The 18,785-nt window shown below is 47.4% G+C and overlaps 2 protein-coding genes across 3 annotated transcripts in view; one reads left to right on the top strand and one right to left on the bottom strand.

Moving 5' to 3' along the window:
- The window catches only part of LOC117193624 (uncharacterized protein DDB_G0284459-like), an 87,906-nt gene that overhangs the window by 6,808 nt on the left and 62,313 nt on the right, over positions 1-18,785 (bottom strand). The gene's annotated exons all lie outside the window — the stretch shown is intronic.
- On the top strand, positions 913-3,968 carry LOC108158915 (tafazzin homolog). Of its 2 annotated transcripts, none has more exons than XM_033398365.1 (5): positions 913-1,355; positions 2,285-2,636; positions 2,914-3,147; positions 3,216-3,604; positions 3,659-3,968. In XM_033398365.1, the coding sequence occupies exons 1-5, from the start codon at positions 1,209-1,211 to the stop codon at positions 3,704-3,706; spliced, it is 1,170 nt and encodes a 389-aa protein (XP_033254256.1). In that variant the 5' UTR covers positions 913-1,208; the 3' UTR covers positions 3,707-3,968. The 2 variants fall into 2 exon arrangements, with proteins under 2 accessions (XP_033254256.1, XP_033254257.1); XM_033398366.1 differs by lacking the exon at positions 913-1,355 and adding an exon at positions 2,098-2,191.

The following is an 18,785-nucleotide window of genomic DNA, read 5'->3' on the forward strand; positions in this document are numbered from 1 at the left end:
AACACAAAGCACTGAAGTTTTTTGCTATTGTTTTTTGGGTTTGAATTTTGCCGCTTTTTGCCACCTGATCAGGGGGTTTCAATTTGGCAGACACCGAGTGACCGGCGTCCGCCATACTTGCTGGTTTAACCAGATTGCCAAAGACTTACCTCTCCTTTGGGAAATGAAAAGAGGAATAATTTATATATTGATGAAGATTTGTATGAAATAAACAATGATCCAATTTTTACAATCACTTTTATTTAAGCCTTTGTTGCTTGGAAAAAGTCACTTTTAGACTGTTAAGAAAAAACACGACCGGTCTCGCTCGCTGATGAAAAGGAAGTGTTTCTTTATATTTCAGCGAACACACTTGCTTCAGTGCATGATGCAATTATACAAGGTGGTCTCGTCGGCAAAAGTTAGTCCCTTAACGTATGCTAGGCACATAGTATAGTGAGTGTGAGTGAGACGGTATATGTTGATGTTGAATAACCCTTAACAGGCCCGTGGGTTTTAAAATTTTAAAATAAAATGATTTTACTGATATATTAATATTTAAATTTTATGCAGCCATTAATAATTTTTCTTCAACATTTTTAGTTATATTAAAATGTTCTTTTACATAATATATAAAGATTACTTCTAATTCTGTGGTATTTTTTTTATATGCTTTTTATAATTTTGGTGTTGTCGGGACATAAGGGTTAAGAATATATCAAAAAATTCGTCCGTGAACAACCTTCATCATCAACAAGCAAGCATGCACTGACGATAAGGGACAACACGAACGAACTTCGGCTCCCGACGAGACCACCTTGTATAATTGCATCATGCTTCAGTGTTGTATACTCCAGCTAGTGCTGTAAAATATTCCAAAGATGCGATGTGAATGGCCAAAATCGAACAGCTGAAATTCGGCCTTATTTTTATTTTAATTTCAATTTATCTAGGCTTCTTTTGGCCTTGGCCGTTTTTTCCGGCCTTTTGTCAATACAAATACCTACGGACATGCGCACATGCAAAGTTCTGTTCCGTTTCCCCATCAGTACGAACATGGGGGTCTGAACGCGCTGCCGATGGCCAGGTGAAGACGCGGAACTGGCTGAACAGAAGAACTGCCAAAATTTGCAAGTGTATCTTTCGGATAAATAATCGGTTATGTAAAGCGAGACGGTGCAATAATTGAAAATCTGCCCATATCACATTCGTATTAAGTAGTATTCATCATGTTGATGGCGGTGTCTACGAAACTGTGCGGCTTGAGGCACGTGAGGAGTGCAGCGGCATCTGCCACGCGGAGGTTTTATTGGGAACTCGTGCCACTGGCGTCTGCAAATGGCCCACATCGGAGCATCTTTGCTCTGTCGGCGAGGGTAAGTGGGAAGGGTGCAATATTTAAAATCAATTCAAAATCCACTCCTCATGCCGACTTACGTAGCTTTCGTATCTTATCTGAACATATGTACATATGTATGTATACATACATGCAATGTGAACGTCTTATGTGAAACGAAACGTGCTTAGTTCAACACTTTGGCTACTAATGCCGGAGCACAATCGCCCTCTTGACTGTTGCTCTGTTGTGCTCTTTCTCTCTATCTCTATCTATCAATAGACCAGGTGTATGGGTCTCTCTCTCTCACGCCCTTGTTGTATAGCCCGTACCAGAGCTTTTTTCCGTATTTGAACTTGAGATATTTCGTAGAGACGAAAATCAGTTAAACTTGAATGTTCCCGCCGCCTGGTCGTACACTTGAACAAATACAGAATTCTTCTTACGTGCGCGAACTCGATATTAAGACGACGCACAAATGTCTTGCATCAACTGAAGGCTACACAAATTAATTGCGAACCAAATGAGCCGTGAGTGTGCCGTTCCACAATGTGAGTGCTGTGTTCCGCCTTGCGATTTGAATTCTTTTATCGCGCTCTTTGTGCCGCAGCAGATGAGGATGCAACAGTTTCATTGCGCTCTTTCAATCCCCTATTAGTTCTGCTGCCGTCCACTGCGCATGCTGAGGACCTGTGGCACAAAGCAGTCCAGAAAAAGTTCAGTCCGGGGTCGACTTGGTTCTCATTGACATTATTATCAAATAGAAATACAAATAGTATTCAAAATGCGTAGCAGTGTGAGGCGAGCTAAACGAAAACAAAAGCATTACAGTATTTTCAGCTCCGAAAGCACCGATAAGATAAATTGGTTTCCATGGTTAGCACAAGGCTTGCTTGTTACACCATTCGACATAGCCATAGTCATATCCATTACATTGCTCAAGTATTTAATCTTCTTCCTACCTTACAGCAATACCAGCAAGCCCCAGAGACCCGTGCAGAGCCAGATGAGAGATCCACGGCCGGACTGCATAAGCAGGAGCAGACGGAGCAACATCCGGCCTTATCCCGCAAATCAAGTCCTACCGTGTTCAGCAATCAGCAAATCCAGCCACAGCCGCCATCACAGCCGCCAGCGCAGCCACCACCACAGCCACCCACGATGTCCGACAGGGATCCGCGGATGAACATGCCCACGGCCGTGCAGATACCCTACAACATTGATTGGATATTTCAAAAGCAGCGGTGCCCGTCGAGAGTTTGGTGGCTGGCCAGCCAATTTGTGATCACAGCAGTCGGAATCTTCAGCAAGATTTTATTGAGTAAGTATGCCGGTGCACACCCCGACCTCGTGCAACATGCGGTGAAAAGGCAATGGCTGACTGCTCTTCGTTATATGCCGGGCTATTATTTGGCGACTTGGCAGCTTGGAAGAGCCCCTGACCGTGATTCTCCCAATTGCCAAGCCTTAAGCTGGTTTCTCTCGCTGTGTTCGCATTCAATTAAGGTCAAGCGTGTGCCCCATTAATTGTTTGTCTTTACATAACTCTGAATATGGTGATATCTACTGATTGTCCTCTCTTTAATTGTCTAACACAGTGATCATGAACAAAACCCGCGTATACAACAAGGAACGACTTGACATGATATCAAAGCGACCCCAGGGTGTGCCGCTGTTGACCGTCTCCAATCACTACTCCTGTTTCGATGATCCCGGCATATGGGGCATACTTCCACTGCGTCAAGCATGCAGCACCAATCGCATTCGTTGGTCGATGGCAGCCCACGATATCTGCTTTACCAACAAGTACCACTCCATGTTTTTCATGTTCGGTAAGCTGGCTAACCCTTCACTGATGATCTTCCACTGATGATCCTAACCGATCCCATCTTCTCTGCAGGCAAGTGTATTCCTGTTGTGCGTGGCTGCGGTGTCTACCAGGAGGCCATCAACCTGTGCATCGAAAAGTGCGCGGCGGGCCAGTGGGTTCATGTGTTTCCCGAGGGCAAGGTGAACATGGAGAAGCAGGAGATTCGACTGAAGTGGGGCGTGGGTCGCATTATCTACGAGTCCCCTAAAATGCCCATTATTCTGCCAATGTGGCACGAGGGCATGGACGATGTACTGCCAAATGTTGAACCTTACGTGCTGCAGTGGCGGAAAAAAGTCACTATAAATATCGGCCAACCCATGGATCTGAATGACTTCGTCGACAATCTAAAGAAGAGACAAGTGCCCGAACCAACGGCACGGAAGCTCATCACAGACAAAATCCAGGAAGAATTTCGGGTAAGCGCAAACTATTTCATCCACAGATAGATATTAATCCAGAAAATCTTACAGATCTTGCGGATGGAGACGGAGCAACTGCACAGAGAGCGTCAGCAGTGATTTTGGGAATGAAGTAGCATTCAGATTTTATATTATTTATTGGTATTGTATTAAGCCTAAAACAAAGCCAAGCCACAAAAATCATTGGCATGCGTCAACCGATTACGATTCGCTTTCGATGGCCATTAGTCTTGGCTGAAGAGAACTCTTTAAGTGAAAAAGTGTGCATTATTAAATAAATAGTCTAAAATAAAAACGAGGGGGAACGTTGTGAGTTGCTGCGGAGACCGCAACTCTACAGTTATACCCGATACTAAGTCAGTATGGCTCTCCTCCGGCAGACGCCGCTAATATTAAACGACACGACAAGGAGTGCGTGCGAGAGAGACAGAAAATCAGTCTGAGCGTGACGTCGGGGGCTGCGTAGCCAGTGCAAATTGATTTGTTCCTTTTGGCTATAAAAATGATCTGATCTGATCCAGATTCAGCAATCTGATAGATATGGTCATTATCTATGATTCTGCGTTTTTAGTTTTCTCGAATGTGCAATATTGTGGATGCAACAGATTTTCGTCCTTTGTGGGGGCGGAAAAGGGTGGGGCGAAATTCTGAGATATACGTTTTATAGTGAGATCTAACAGAAGTGCGGATACCAAATTTGGTTACTCTAGCCTTAATAGTCTCTGAGATTTGTGGATGCCCCAGATTTTCGTCCTTTGCGGGGGCGGAAGGGGGTGTGGCGAAATTTGGACACGAAACGGTCAAGGTCCGATATCACAGGAGTGTGAATACCAAATTTGGTTGCTCTGGCTCTTATAGGTTCTGAGATCCTTGAACTCATATTTTGCAATTGACAAAACCGACCATGAAACCTGTGTGTTAGAGAGAGACAGAGCGAGAAAGAATGAAATTGTTTTCTTGATTCTGGCTATAATCATTATTCGATCTGGTTCAGATTTTGCACTGTAGAAGATATGGTCATCCTCACCGATTCTGCGTTTTTTGTTTTATCGTATCTTTAAAACTGTGGATGCCACAGATTTTCGTCCTTTGTGGGGGCGGAAGTGGGCGGGGCGAAGTTTTGAAATATTTTTGTAGCAGTGAGATATCACAGAAGTCTGGATCCAAAACATCGTTGCTCTAGCTCTTATAGTCTTTGAGCACTAGGCGCTGAAGGGGACGGACGGACGGACGGACGGACGGACGGACGGACGGACAGGGCTCAATCGACTCGGCTATTGATGCTGATCAAGAGTATATATACTTTATGGGGTCGGACACGATTCCTTCTGGACGTTACACACATCCACTTTTACCACAAATCTAATATACCCCAATACTCATTTTGAGTATCGGGTATAAAAACGCAGAATCATAGATAATGACCATATATATCAGATTGCTGAATCTGGATCAGATCAGATCATTTTTATAGCCAAAAGGAACAAATCAATTTGCACTGGCTACGCAGTCCTTGTCGTGTCGTTTAATATTAGCGGCGTCTGCCGGAGGAGAGCCATACTGACTTAGTATCGGGTATAACTGTAGAGTTGCGGTCTCCGCAGCAACTCACAACGTTCCCCCTCGTTATACCCGATACTCATAATGAGTATTGGGGTATATTAGATTTGTGGTAAAAGTGGATGTGTGTAACGTCCAGAAGGAATCGTTTCCGACCCCATAAGGTATATATATTCTTGATCAGCATCAATAGCCGAGTCGATTGAGCCATGTCTGTCTGTCCGTCTGTCCGTCCGTCCGTCTGTCCGTCCGTCCGTCTGTCCGTCTGTCCGTCCCCTTCAGCGCCTAGTGCTCAAAGACTATAAGAGCTATAGCAACGATGTTTTGGATCCAGACTTCTGTGATATGTCACTGCTACAAGAAAATTTCAAAACTTTGCCCCGCCCACTTCCGCTCCCACAAAGGGCGAAAATCTGTGGCATCCACAATTTCGGCTATACGAGAAAACCAAAAACGCAGAATCGTAGAAGATGACTATATCTTCTAGAGGTCAAATTGTGAACCAGATCGTATAATTATTATAGCCAGAATCAAGAAAACAATTTCATTCTTTCTCGCTCTGTCTCTCTCTAACACACAGGTTTCATGGTCGGTTTTGCCAATTGCAAAATATGAGTTCAAGGATCTCAGAACCCATAAGAGCTAGAGCAACCAAATTTGGGATCCACACTCCTGTGATATCGGACCTTGACCGTTTTGTGTCAAAATTTCGCCACACCCCCTTCCGCCCCCGCAAAGGACGAAAATCTGTTGCATCTACAATATTGCAGATTCGAGAAAACTAAAAACGCAGAATCATAGATAACGACCATATCTATCAGATTGCTGAATCTGGTTAAGATCAGATAATTTTTATAGCCAAAAGGAACAAATCGATTTGCAGTGGCTACGCAGCGCCCGAAGTCACGCTCAGACTGATTTTCTGTAGAGGCGTCTGCCGGAGGAGAGCCATACTGACTTAGTATCGGCTATAACTGTAGAGTTGCGGTGTCCGCAGCAACTCACAACGTTCCCCCTCGTCTATGATTCTGCGTTTTTTAATACCCGATACTCAAAATGTGTATTGGGGTATATTAGATTTGTGGTAAAAGTGGATGTGTTTATCATCCAGAAGGAATCGTTTCCGACCCCATAAAGTATATATATTCTTGATCAGCATCAATAGCCGAGTCGATTGAGCCATGTCTGTCTGTCCGTCTGTCCGTCCGTAAGTCTGTCCGTCTGTCCGTCCCTATTAGCGCCTAGTGCTCAAAGACTATAAGAGCTAGAGCAACGATGTTTTGGATCCAGACTTCTGTGATATGTCACTGCTACAAAAATATTTCAAAACTTCGCCCCGCCCACTTCCGCCCCCACAAAGGACGAAAATCTGTGGCATCCACAATTTTTAAGATATGAGAAAACCAAAAACGCAGAATCGTAGAGAATGACCATATCTTTTAGACTGCAGAATCTGAATTGGATCGTATTATTATTATAGCCAGCATCAAGAAAACAATTTGATTTTTTCTCGCCCTGTCTCTCTCTAACACACACGTAGCATAGGCGGCTTTGCTTAGAGTAAAACATTAGCGCCTAGATCTCAGAGACTACAAAAGCTAGAGCAACCAAATTTGGTATCCACACTCCTAATATATTGGACCGAGACGAGTTTGTTTCAAAATTTCGCCACACCCCCTTCCGCCCTCGCAAAGGACGAAAATCTGGGGATATTCACAAATCTCAAAGACTATTAACGCTAGAGTAACCAAATTTAGTATCCGCACTCCTGTTAGATCTCACTATAAAACGTGTATCTCAAAATTTCGCCCCACCCCCTTCCGCCCCCACAAAAGACGAAAATCTGTTGCATCCACAATATTGCACATGCGAGAAAACTAAAAACGCAGAATCATAGATAATGACCATATCTATCAGATTGCTGAATCTGGATCAGATCGGATCATTTTTGTAGACAAAAGCAAGAAATCAATTTGCAGTGGCCGCGCAGCGCCCGACGTCACGCTCAGACTGATTTTCTGTCTCTCTCGCACGCACTCTTTGTCGTGTCGTTTAATATTAGCGCCGTCTGCCGGAGGGGAGCCATACTGACTTAGTATCGGGTATAACTGTAGAGTTGCGGTGTCCGCAGCAACTCACAACGTTCCCCCTCGTCTATGATTCTGCGTTTTTAGTTTAGTTTTTTTTTTAGTTTTGCCGCATGGTTTGCATAAATTTCCATTTGGATTTCCATTGCCATTGCCATTGACTGCCTCGTTAGCTAGCCCCTTAGACCCATCAACTTTTGATTGATTTGATCCGATACGCTACGCTCCTCAGCTTAGCTAAAGATTAATTTATAAAACAAAAGATATACAAAAAGGGTATTAAAAGAGTAACGAACAAGATTAAGAACCATTAACCATAATATGTGCGTAAACAACACACACATTTTGAACCGAATCATATCAAATGCAAAAAAAAAACGAGGGGGAACGTTGTGAGTTGCTGCGGACACCGCAACTCTACAGTTATACCCGATACTAAGTCAGTATGGCTCTCCTGCGGCAGACGCCGCTAATATTGAACCACCCGACAAAGAGTGCGTGCGAGAGAGACAGAAAATCAGTCTGAGCGTGACGTCGGGCGCTGCGTAGCCAGTGCAAATTGATTTGTTCCTTTTGGCTATAAAAATGATCTGATCTGATCCAGATTCAGCAACCTAATAGATATGATCATTATCTATGATTCTGCGTTTTTAGTTTGCTCGTATCCTCAATATTGTGGATGCAACAGATTTTCGTTCTTTGTGGGGGCGGAAGGGGGTGCGGCGAAATTCTGAGATAAACGTTTTATAGTGAGATCTAACAGAAGTGCGGATACCAAATTTGGTTACTCTAGCCTTAATAGTCTCTGAGATTTATGGATGCCCCAGATTTTCGTCCTTTGCGGGGGCGGAAGGGGATGTGGCGAAATTTGGACACGAAGCGGTCAAGGTCCGATATCACAGGAGTGTGGATACCAAATTTGGTTGCTCTGGCTCTTATAGGTTCTGAGATCCTTGAACTCATATTTTGCAATTGACAAAACCGACCATGAAACCTGTGTGTTAGAGAGAGACAGAGCGAGAAAGAATGAAATTGTTTTCTTGATTCTGGCTATAATCATTATTCGATCTGGTTCAGATTTTGCACTGTAGAAGATATGGTCATCCTCACCGATTCTGCGTTTTTGGTTTTATCGTACCCTTAAAAATGTGGATGCCACAGATTTTCGTCCTTTGTGGGGGCGGAAGTGGGCGGGGCGAAGTTTTGAAATATTTTTGTAGCAGTGACATATCACAGAAGTCTGGATCCAAAACATCGTTGCTCTAGCTCTTATAGTCTTTGAGCACTAGGCGCTGAAGGGGACGGACGGACGGACGGACGGACGGACGGACGGACGGACGGACGGACGGACGGACGGACGGACAGACGGACAGACAGACAGGGCTCAATCGACTCGGCTATTGATGCTGATCAAGAATAAATATACTTTATGGGGTCGGAAACGATTCCTTCTGGACGTTACACACATCCACTTTTACCACAAATCTAATATACCCCAATACTCATTTTGAGTATCGGGTATAAAAAACGAGGGGGAACGTTGTGAGTTGATTTGTTCCTTTTGGCTATAAAAATGATCTGATCTGATCCAGATTCAGCAATCTGATAGATATGGTCGTTATCTATGATTCTGCGTTTTTAGTTTTCTCGAATCTGCAATATTGTGGATGCAACAGATTTTCGTTCTTTGTGTGGGCGGAAGAGGGTGGGACGAAATTTTGAGATATACGTTTTATAGTGAGATCTAACAGGAGTGCGGATACTAAATTTGGTTACTCTAGCGTTAATAGTCTCTGAGATTTGTGGATGCCCCAGATTTTCGTCCTTTGCGAGGGCGGAAGGGGGTGTGGCGAAATTTTGACACAAAACGGTCAAGGTCCGATATATTATGAGTCTGGATACCAAATTTGGTTGCTCTAGCTTTTAAAGTCTCTGAGATCTAGGCGCTAATGTTTTACTCTAAGCAAGGCCGGCTATGCTACGTGTGTGTTAGAGAGAGACAGGGCGAGAAAAAATGAAATTGTTTTCTTGATGCTGGCTATAATAATAATACGATCCAATTCAAATTCTGCAGTCTTAAAGATATGGTCATTCTCTACGATTCTGCGTTTTTGGTTTTCTTGTATCTTTAAAATTGTTGATGCCACAGATTTTCGTCCTTTTTGGGGGCGGAAGTGGGCGGGGCGAAGTCCATTTATGTACCGGTCCTTTTTTTGCATATTGGTACCACGGCATGTGATACTCATCCATGTAAATGGAAAATTCTGAGGCGCTTAGTTTCTGTAAATTTACAGTCATGTTAATGCGTCCATTCATTATGTTTCCTTGCATTTTCAGTTCTTCCAATGCGTCCGTTACCAGATTTTCGGGGGCCTGTACCTTTGTGCAATTCATTGATCGCTTGAAGGCGACCAATATCGTTGACCAGATCATCGTTACCGACGATACCTGGAGGAAGAAAAGTCTGATTCACCTGCTCCAATGCAATTGCCACAATCTACTCACCTTCAGTGTCGTCGTCGTCAACATCCATAGGCAATGTACTAACCAGCCGGTCCAGCGGTCCACACGGCAGATGTTCCTCTGCCTCTTTGTCCTGATACGGCTCGAACAGATTGAGTTCATTTATGTCCTCATCGAAACACGACAATTGCGACGGCTCCAACAGATTGAGTTCATTTATGTCCTCATCGAAACACGACAATTGCGACGGCTCGAACATATCTTCCTCTATGTCCTGATACGGCTCGAACAGATTAAGTTCCTTTATGTCCTCATCGAAACACGACAATTTATGCATTTCTGAATCTATCTTTTTATCCATATTGGCGCGGTTCTTGGGTTACTCTTATTAACTTATTTCACTCTTTTCTCTATTTTTGTCGATCGTCGAATAACTCGCCTCAGACTTATCGCAGTAAAATATCGCATAAGACCTATCGCAGTATCATATCGCAGTATAATATCGCATAAAACTAATTGCAGTATAATATCTCGATCGGTTAGGGTTAATATATGTTTCCTTACAATTATTATACCCGATACTCAAAATGAGTATTGGGGTATATTAGATTTGTGGTAAAAGTGGATGTGTGTAACGTCCAGAAGGAATCGTTTCCGACCCCATAAGGTATATATATTCTTGATCAGCATCAATAGCCGAGTCGATTGAGCCATGTCTGTCTGTCCGTCTGTCCGTCCGTCCGTCTGTCCGTCCGTCCGTCTGTCCGTCTGTCCGTCCCCTTCAACGCCTAGTGCTCAAAGACTATAAGAGCTATAGCAACGATGTTTTGGATCCAGACTTCTGTGATATGTCACTGCCCCGCCCACTTCCGCCCCCACAAAGGACGAAAATCTGTGGCATCCACATTTTTAAAGATACGATAAAACCAAAAACGCAGAATCGGTGAGGATGACCATATCTTCTACAGTGCGAAATCTGAACCAGATCGAATAATGATTATAGCCAGAATCAAGAAAACAATTTCATTCTTTCTCGCTCTGTCTCTCTCTAACACACAGGTTTCATGGTCGGTTTTGTCAATTGCAAAATATGAGTTCAAGGATCTCAGAACCTATAAGAGCCAGAGCAACCAAATTTGGTATCCACACTCCTGTGATATCGGACCTTGACCGTTTCGTGTCCAAATTTCGCCACACCACTTCCGCCCCCGCAAAGGACATCTGGGGCATCCACAAATCTCAGAGACTATTAAGGCTAGAGTAACCAAATTTGGTATCCGCACTTCTGTTAGATCTCACTATAAAACGTATATCTCAGAATTTCGCCCCACCCTTTTCCGCCCCCACAAAGGACGAAAATCTGTTGCATCCACAATATTGCACATTCGAGAAAACTAAAAACGCAGAATCATAGATAATGACCATATCTATCAGATTGCTGAATCTGGATCAGATCAGATAATTTTTATAGCCAAAAGGAACAAATCAATTTGCACTGGCTACGCAGCCCCCGACGTCACGCTCAGACTGATTTTCTGTCTCTCTCGCACGCACTCTTTGTCGTGTCGTTTAATATTAGCGGCGTCTGCCGGAGGAGAGCCGTACTGACTTAGTATCGGGTATAAATTTAGAGTTGCGGTCTCCGCAGCAACTCACAACGTTCCCCCTCGTTTTTGTACTTGCTACGCTAAGAAAATACATTTATAATGTTTATACGAGCTTAAAGTGATACCTTCTCTGATCTCTGCCGAGCATAGTATATGTAGTGCGTTCTGTTCTCTATATTGTATGTGTATATATCTATACGTTACGTATTTATATTTAGGATGCGGGCTGCTGCTATTATTATTTAGTCGGTGGCAGCAGCCTGAGGAGCAGAGCAGTGCTACGCTAACTACTTTACATATAGAAGAGGGATTTGAATTGACTTTTGGGGTCTGTTATGTACAGGTTATTGTTACTGCTGTCGTTTTATGTTCGCTTAGAAACCATACGCGTGTATATAGATAGTATAAGTATGTATATATCGTACCTAAATGCATTTTATACTGCAATTTCATATATACTTCAATTTCACCCTTAAATGCAAATATCCAACTGTTGGTAGTGGGAGTGTGTGTGTGTAACTCTTAGTCGTTAATGTTGATAAGGCCGTCAGCCGTCGGGTGCTACAGGGGGATAAACGGATGTCGGGTCGGCTCGTCACAACTGTAGACTCGGAACGGGACACAGGCGCCTCGGGTTCATGGCTTGCCCTGGATCCAAGGCGACTGTGCTCCGCGTCATAGGATACAGGTGGGCACGAACCGGCACCCGCCGTAACTGTACACACCGGCGGAAGTGCGACTATACTCTCCCCGTGAGGGCGGCTGGAAACAGGTCCTGGTACGGTCATGTCTCTGCCAGGATGCTGGCTAATTGTAGTCGGGCGGAGAGAAGAAAACTCTCAGTGAAATAACCCCAATCCAAGGTGACACTGTCATATGCCGAGGGATGCATGGCCGAGGGGGAGGACACCGCCACACAAGTCCAACAGGCCAAGAGGACGAAGACACTGAGCAACCGCTCGTTTGGTGAGGTGGCGAGGGGTAAAACCCTGATTGGAGTCCTAGACAGGGGCTCTAAAGACGGGCAGATCCCTAGGGACAAGTGGCACCTCGTGGAAAACGAGCTCCAAGACCATTTCCTCCAGGAGTTGGAGGAGAATGGAGGTCCACCGCCCAAGTGTGAGGACGCCGGGTGGCACCAAGGCAGGGTGAAAGCCATCGCCTGCCAAGATGCTCGCTCGGCGGCCCTCTACGCGAAGGCGGTAGCGTCGCTCAAGGAGGTCTACCCAGGAGCCCAGCTGGAGGTCGTGAAGTGGGAGGACATCCCCAGCAAGCCGAGGGCCAGAGCGTGGGTCTCGGCGAAGCCTGCAGAGCCGGATAAGATTCTCCGGATTCTGCAGGTCTGCAACCCCCACCTTCCCACAGCCGATTGGAAGGTGTCCAAGGTAGAGGAGAGCAACGGGCAGAGGCGCCAAATCATCCTCGTCCTGAACGAGGAGTCGGTCAGACTTCTCCACGACACGGAGGGCGCTGTGGACTACGGATACAAGAAGGTAGTCGTAGTACCGTACAAGTCCGACTCCAAAGGCATGCAACCGACGGTCGAGCCAGACCTGGAGCCCCCGGAGATCCCTAGTATGGAGATCAAGCCTGCGGTGTTAGACGTGGCATCAGTGGTGTCGGATGACATCCTAGATGGTTACGTGTCAGACGTGAGCGATCTCACTAGGGATATCAAGCACATCGGGGTCGCGGAGGAGTTGGACTCTTCGGAGAGCGACCACGACAGGACAATGGTGGAGGGGAACCTCAGGAATGTCACTGATACTCCTGCAGATAAACCTCCACCATTGTAAGGCAGCATGCGCTGCTCTCCTGCTCCACCTAGCCAAGGGTGGAGCCGACATAGTCCTCATTCAGGAGCCCTGGATCCTCGGAAACAGGGTCTCTGGTCTGAGGACTCCTGACTATAAGCTATACGTAGCTGACTCCGCAGGTAAAACTCGCACCTGCATCCTTGCAAAAAGAGATTTGCACTTATTTTTGCTCCCAAATTTCAGCAATGAAGACCAAACAGCAGTGAGCCTAGAAGGCCAGGGGTGCTCACTGAGAATCTGCTCCACGTACATGGGTCACGACCAACCAGACCCCCCTCCACAGGCGCTCAGGGCGCTAATCACAGACTGCGAGGCCAAGGACACCGGCCTAATCGTAGGGTGCGACGCCAATGCAAGTTGCTTTCCAAAACGAAAACAATTTTAATCTTGGGCCTCCGCCTAAATTGATTTCTAAGATGTACAATCTCAAGGGCTCCCGCCGCAATCCCAATCTTTGACACTCGCCTAAATGGAAAACCAATGTTTGCCCACACGCGGCTTCTCATAAACAATCTCACTCCCGGCTTTCTGCAGATCCTGCACTTTAGGCATTTTACAGTTCTCTCTTTGGATGACGAAATCCAATACTCGGGATGGCGAAATCAATTGAAATGTTTATAGAAAAACTATTCCCGAAAGGGATCAACGATGCAAAGATCAGAAAGTTCAAGTCAGTCTTGATCCAGAAGCGACACCGCAAAGTCGAGCTAAAAATTAAGATCGCGCAAACTATTAGGGCGTTGCTAACGCGCTGCCAGTTCTCGTCGGACTCCGTCATGAACGCCATTAGCTCCTCTGGTCGTGGGAAATACCCTGCACTTGAGCGGTACCTCGTGCAGTGGTAGATCACATGCTCCGGATCCTCGCTCTCATTCGAACACTCAGGACACTCGGGAGTATCCTCGTGTTTGAACCTATGTAGATACTTCCTGTATCCTCCGTGACCCGTCATGAATTGGGTGAGGTGGTAGTTCATCTCTCCGCTTCTCCGCCCTATCCATGACTCAATGTCCGGGATTAGTCTATGGGTCCACCGTCCATTTGTGGCCGTGTCCCATCTTGCCTGCCATTTTTCTATCGACGCCCGCCTTTCCGACGCACGGATGGTCTCTAGCGATGCATTAGTTCGCATCCCTGCGCGTGCTTCATATACATGCGTCATCTCGAGCGCTAGTATATCCAACAGTATCATGGCCGCGAGGACCAGGGCTGCGTTATCCGACACCGTCCTATATCCAGACACTACTCGAAGAGCGCAGAGCCGATATGGCACTGACATCTTTCTTCTTAGACTCATGTTGCCGGATAGGGTTGAAGACCACACCGGCGCAGCGTACAGTAGGATCGAGGCCACTACTCTCGCCAGGAGTAAGCGTCGACCTGCCTTGGGTCCACCAATATTGGGGAGCATCCTTGCGAGTGCTGCCTGCATCCGGGAGGCTTTTTGACTCGCGTACTCGATGTGGGCCCGGTAGTTCAATCGGTTATCCAGCATCACGCCTAGGTACCGGATTGACTCCTGCGACTTAATAGTCGCATTACCCACGCGAAACGTCGCGTACTCCACCTTCTTCCGACTCGTGATGAGTACAGCATCCGTTTTGTGGCCAGCCAGGTCCAATCCCGCGTTTTCCATCCAGTTGGATACGATCCGGATTGCCTCGTTGGCCGTCGCCTCGACATCTCGGAGCTCTTTGGCTACCACGACCAGGGCGAGATCGTCAGCGAAACCGACAAGCGTGCATCCCTGCGGGAGCTGGAGTCTCAGGACGTCGTCGTACAGGTAGGTGGGAACTCCAATTCTCCCGAGCGCCTCGTTTATCCGAGACCAGTTCGCTGAGTTAAACGCGTTACGGATATCCAGGGTCACCACCGCGCAGTACTCCTTTGTGCCAAATCTCCATATTATTCCCTCGATCGCTCTGGATGCAATGTCGGTGACTGCCTTGATGGCGTCGACCGTTGATTTGGCCTTCCGGAATCCGTACTGGGACTCCGATAAGGCCTCCTTCTCCTGGATCACAACTTGCAGTCGGTTGTAGACGATTCTCTCCAGGGTTTTGCCGACCGTATCCAGCAAACATATTGGGCGGTATCCTGATGGTTCCTCCGGGGACTTATTTCCTTTGGGTAGAAGTATTAGCCGCTGCACTTTCCACTGCTCTGGAAACACTCCTTCCCGTAGGCATTTGTTGAACGTGTCAACAAATACTTCTGGTCTGGTGGTTGCTCCAAGCTTCAATGCCTTGTTTGGGATACCGTCCGGTCCTGGTGCCTTTTTATCCCCAATTCTCCTGGTAGCCGCTATCACCTCCTCAACAGAAATCTGTTGCCACAGCTCGGAGTCTTGGCTCGAGACGCTCTCCTCCCTATACGGGTGCTGTGGGAATAGGGCCTCCACGATGCTACGAAGCAGGATCGGGCAGGTCACTTCCGGTGTTGACTGGCTCCTTATCCTCTTGGTGACGACCTTATATGCCGTCCCCCAAGGGTTGACGTCCGCCTCCTCGCATATCTGCCTGAAGCAGGCTGACTTGCTCTCCTTTATGGCACGTTTAAGGGCTCTTTTCGCTGATCGGAGTTCCTCTCCCCTGGTTTCGAACTCAGGCCGACCTCTCTGGTAGCACCGTCTTGCTCGTAGGCAGGCTTTCCTTAGCTGGTTAACCTCAGCATTCCACCAGTAGCAGGGCGCTCCTCTTTTGCAAGGCTTCCTTCTTGGCATTGCCACATCACATACCTCCTCCATGAGCTTCGCCAGTTTCTGAGCCAGGCCCTCTGCCGCTTCTCGCGCAGGGCTCCAGCAGGCGTTGCGCAGATATTCCGTGAAGGTTTCCACATCCAGGTGGTCGCCCTTCCATTTAGAACCGGTAATTTTGGCTAGCTGTCTTTTCGTTGCTGCTCCGCATTCGAAGTGGATCGCCTGGTGGTCGCTGAACGTAAACTCCTCGCTTACTCTCCACGTAGATCCCCTATGGAGTGAGACGCTCATGAAGGTTAGGTCGATAATGGACCCTCGACCCGCCTTGAAGTAGGTTAGCTTCCTGCCATCGTTTGCGAGTATTAGGTCCAAGGACGCAAATTCCTCGAGCAGACACGTGCCTCTGGCGTTGGTTTCCTTACTGCCCCACTCTACGGACCACGCATTAAAGTCTCCCGCTATTATTACGGGGGCTCTTCCGCGCGCGTCTTCCGCTATATGCGCTAGCATACTTTGGAAGCGCGCTAGGTCCCAGCTCGGCGGGGCATAGCAGCTATAGAAGGTTACCTCTCTAAGCCTCGCTCTAACAAATCCTTCGTTGGCTGCGCATATCTCCTGGGGGTGGATTTGTACGGCCCATATGGCCGCCTTGCCGCAACTGCTGCTGGTCCAACCGCTTCCTGGTATCGCCCTGAATGGCTCGCAGATGAGCACGACTTCGGTCTTCCTCTCCCTGACTGCTTGTCTCAGGAGAGACTGAGCAGCTTCGCAATGGTTTAAGTTCAGCTGAGTACACCTCATGCTGATCTTTTAGTCAGGGCGTTCCTAAACTGGGGACATCTACCGCTGCCGGCCACGTGCTTCCAGTCTGCGCTCGTTCCCTTGCAGAGCATGCACTGTGGTTCCAGGCTACAGTCCTTTGCCAGGTGGTTCTCCTTTCCACATCTTCTACACAGCTTGGACCTATCTACTTTGCTACTGCACTGTCGTGCCATATGCCCAAACTAGAGACATCTGAAGCATTTGGTGACGCTGATTCGCTCACGCATCTTACCCAGCCTACTTTTAGGACTCCTATTTTCAGAGCCTTTTGAGCGCTCTCCGCTGGCAGCCTGATTGTGGCCGTCTGGGTTCCGCCGTATGCCTTTCTCAGCTGGATGTCATCCGCAGACAGCTCCGCCAATTCCACCTGGCTTCTCAGAGCCTCGCATATATCCTCCGTGGTGGTTATTTCGTCCAGGTCCTTGAACTCTACGGTCACCCGGTGCGACAGGCTACGGACTTCTGCGTGCTCCTTCAGCGTATTGGCTACCAGGCTTTTAAACGTCTCCGTCTCCTCTCCCGACTTGTTGAGCTGTAGGAGTAGCTCTCCTTTTTGGGTCCTCCTGATCCTGGCGACCGCATCACCGAGTCCACGCATGGTTTCGTCCGTCCTAACCTTGCGCAGTATCTCTGCATAGGACTTTTCACCTTTGGTGGCAATGACGATGGCGTCTGGTCGCGTCTTGTCCGCGAGCACTCCAGTCGGCTTTTGCGGCCTCTTCCTTCTGCGCCGGTTGGTCACCGTCAGAAATGGGGTCTCCTCCGGCTCCTTTCTCTCCCTTTCAGCGTGGGCGTCCTTTTCAACTGCTACTCCTGGTGTGGTCTGGACCTCGACTGCTGCCTTGGTCCTCTTTGTCCGGGGTGTTGGTGCACCTGCCGCCTGTTTCCTCTTAGGCTCCGGGAGAGGTCTGAAAATCGGTGACGTCTGAGAGGACTGGTGGGTCCTGATCACCGCCTTAGCTCCTTCGTCGTGCTGCTGGATAGCAACCAGCTCATACAGCACCCTTATGCTCTCGATCGAGTCCCGCATGGGTTGGTGTATGGATCGCCTCTTGCCATCCTCGAGCATCTCCACTCGCTGCGTGATCTCTCGTCCTAGATCGCGCAGCGCTGTGCTGCACTGAGCTTTTTGGTGCTGCTCCGGGCCAGGGAGGGCCGGCAGCGGGGCGTCGGTCCGCTCACCAGTTGGCGTTCTCGCCATTTTTTTGCTTTTATTGAAGACTTCTGAGTCGTTCGTCGTTATGGGTGTGATACTTTTACTCATTTTGTTGGGTCCCAACTCGTAAGCCGTTGTCCTTGTCTGTTGTACAGTCGCGTTATGATCCCATGGTTGTCTATGCAAGCAGGGAGGCCATGCAAGGGTTGACTCCCGCCCTTATGGGGGCGGGAGTTCAGAGCCGGATCCGCGCTAGTCAGGAGTGACTCAACTGAGCCTGTACGTCCAATTTAATGGCAACGGAACAAGGAGCGTGCTTAGAGATTTGCCAATTTTTCACGGGACGGGGGCAGAAGCAGCATTAACCTAGCAGCCATTTCGGCGGGGTTTCATTCCGCGTACTAAAGTGCTAGAATGCTGGCTTCCGTCAGCCCTGGGGGCATCAATCCAAAAAAGGGGGGTCCAGTTCCTAACCTAAGACTTTACTGGTCTCCGTCTTAGTCGCCTTCTCGTATTAGCTAGGTGCTTCACAAGTGTGTTAGACCTATCCGGGGGATACCTGGCATGTGCCGGCGGTTACGAGTTGCTTTAGTGCTCTTTAGAGGGAGCAGAACATCCCCGTGTCTTCTTAGTCGCCTCATACGACAAGCTGTGACATGCTGTGGTGGCATTCTACTGCCCGCTCACCACACGGGCGCAAACCCTTTGTCCGGAATCCTTTGTGACCCTCTACTTAAATCTATATCAGTGAAGTTAGAAGTAAAATAAAAACTTTTTAAAAACACAATCCGCTACCGCAGTTATTTAATTGGCGCCCAACATGGGGCGACGTTGCATAAAAAGCACCGAATAATAAAAGTGTTGCGTCGTGCCGAAACCCGAAGGACAATTAATTAATGGAATAAATCCTTCAGATATAAAAACGCGGAGTGACTGTGAGATATAAGATAAGAAAAAGTGAGATAAAA

The sequence above is a fragment of the Drosophila miranda genome, assembly GCF_003369915.1.
Source record: "Drosophila miranda strain MSH22 chromosome Y unlocalized genomic scaffold, D.miranda_PacBio2.1 Contig_Y2_pilon, whole genome shotgun sequence".
NCBI lineage: Eukaryota > Metazoa > Arthropoda > Insecta > Diptera > Drosophilidae > Drosophila > Drosophila miranda.

Bases quoted from the DNA above. Each gene is read 5' to 3' on its own strand.
- LOC108158915 (XM_033398365.1), top strand. From the start codon at position 1,209: ATGTTGATGGCGGTGTCTACGAAACTGTGCGGCTTGAGGCACGTGAGG. The intron at 1,356-2,284 runs GTAAGTGGGAAG...CCTACCTTACAG, and splicing joins TCTTTGCTCTGTCGGCGAGG to CAATACCAGCAAGCCCCAGA. The intron at 2,637-2,913 runs GTAAGTATGCCG...TGTCTAACACAG, and splicing joins CTTCAGCAAGATTTTATTGA to TGATCATGAACAAAACCCGC.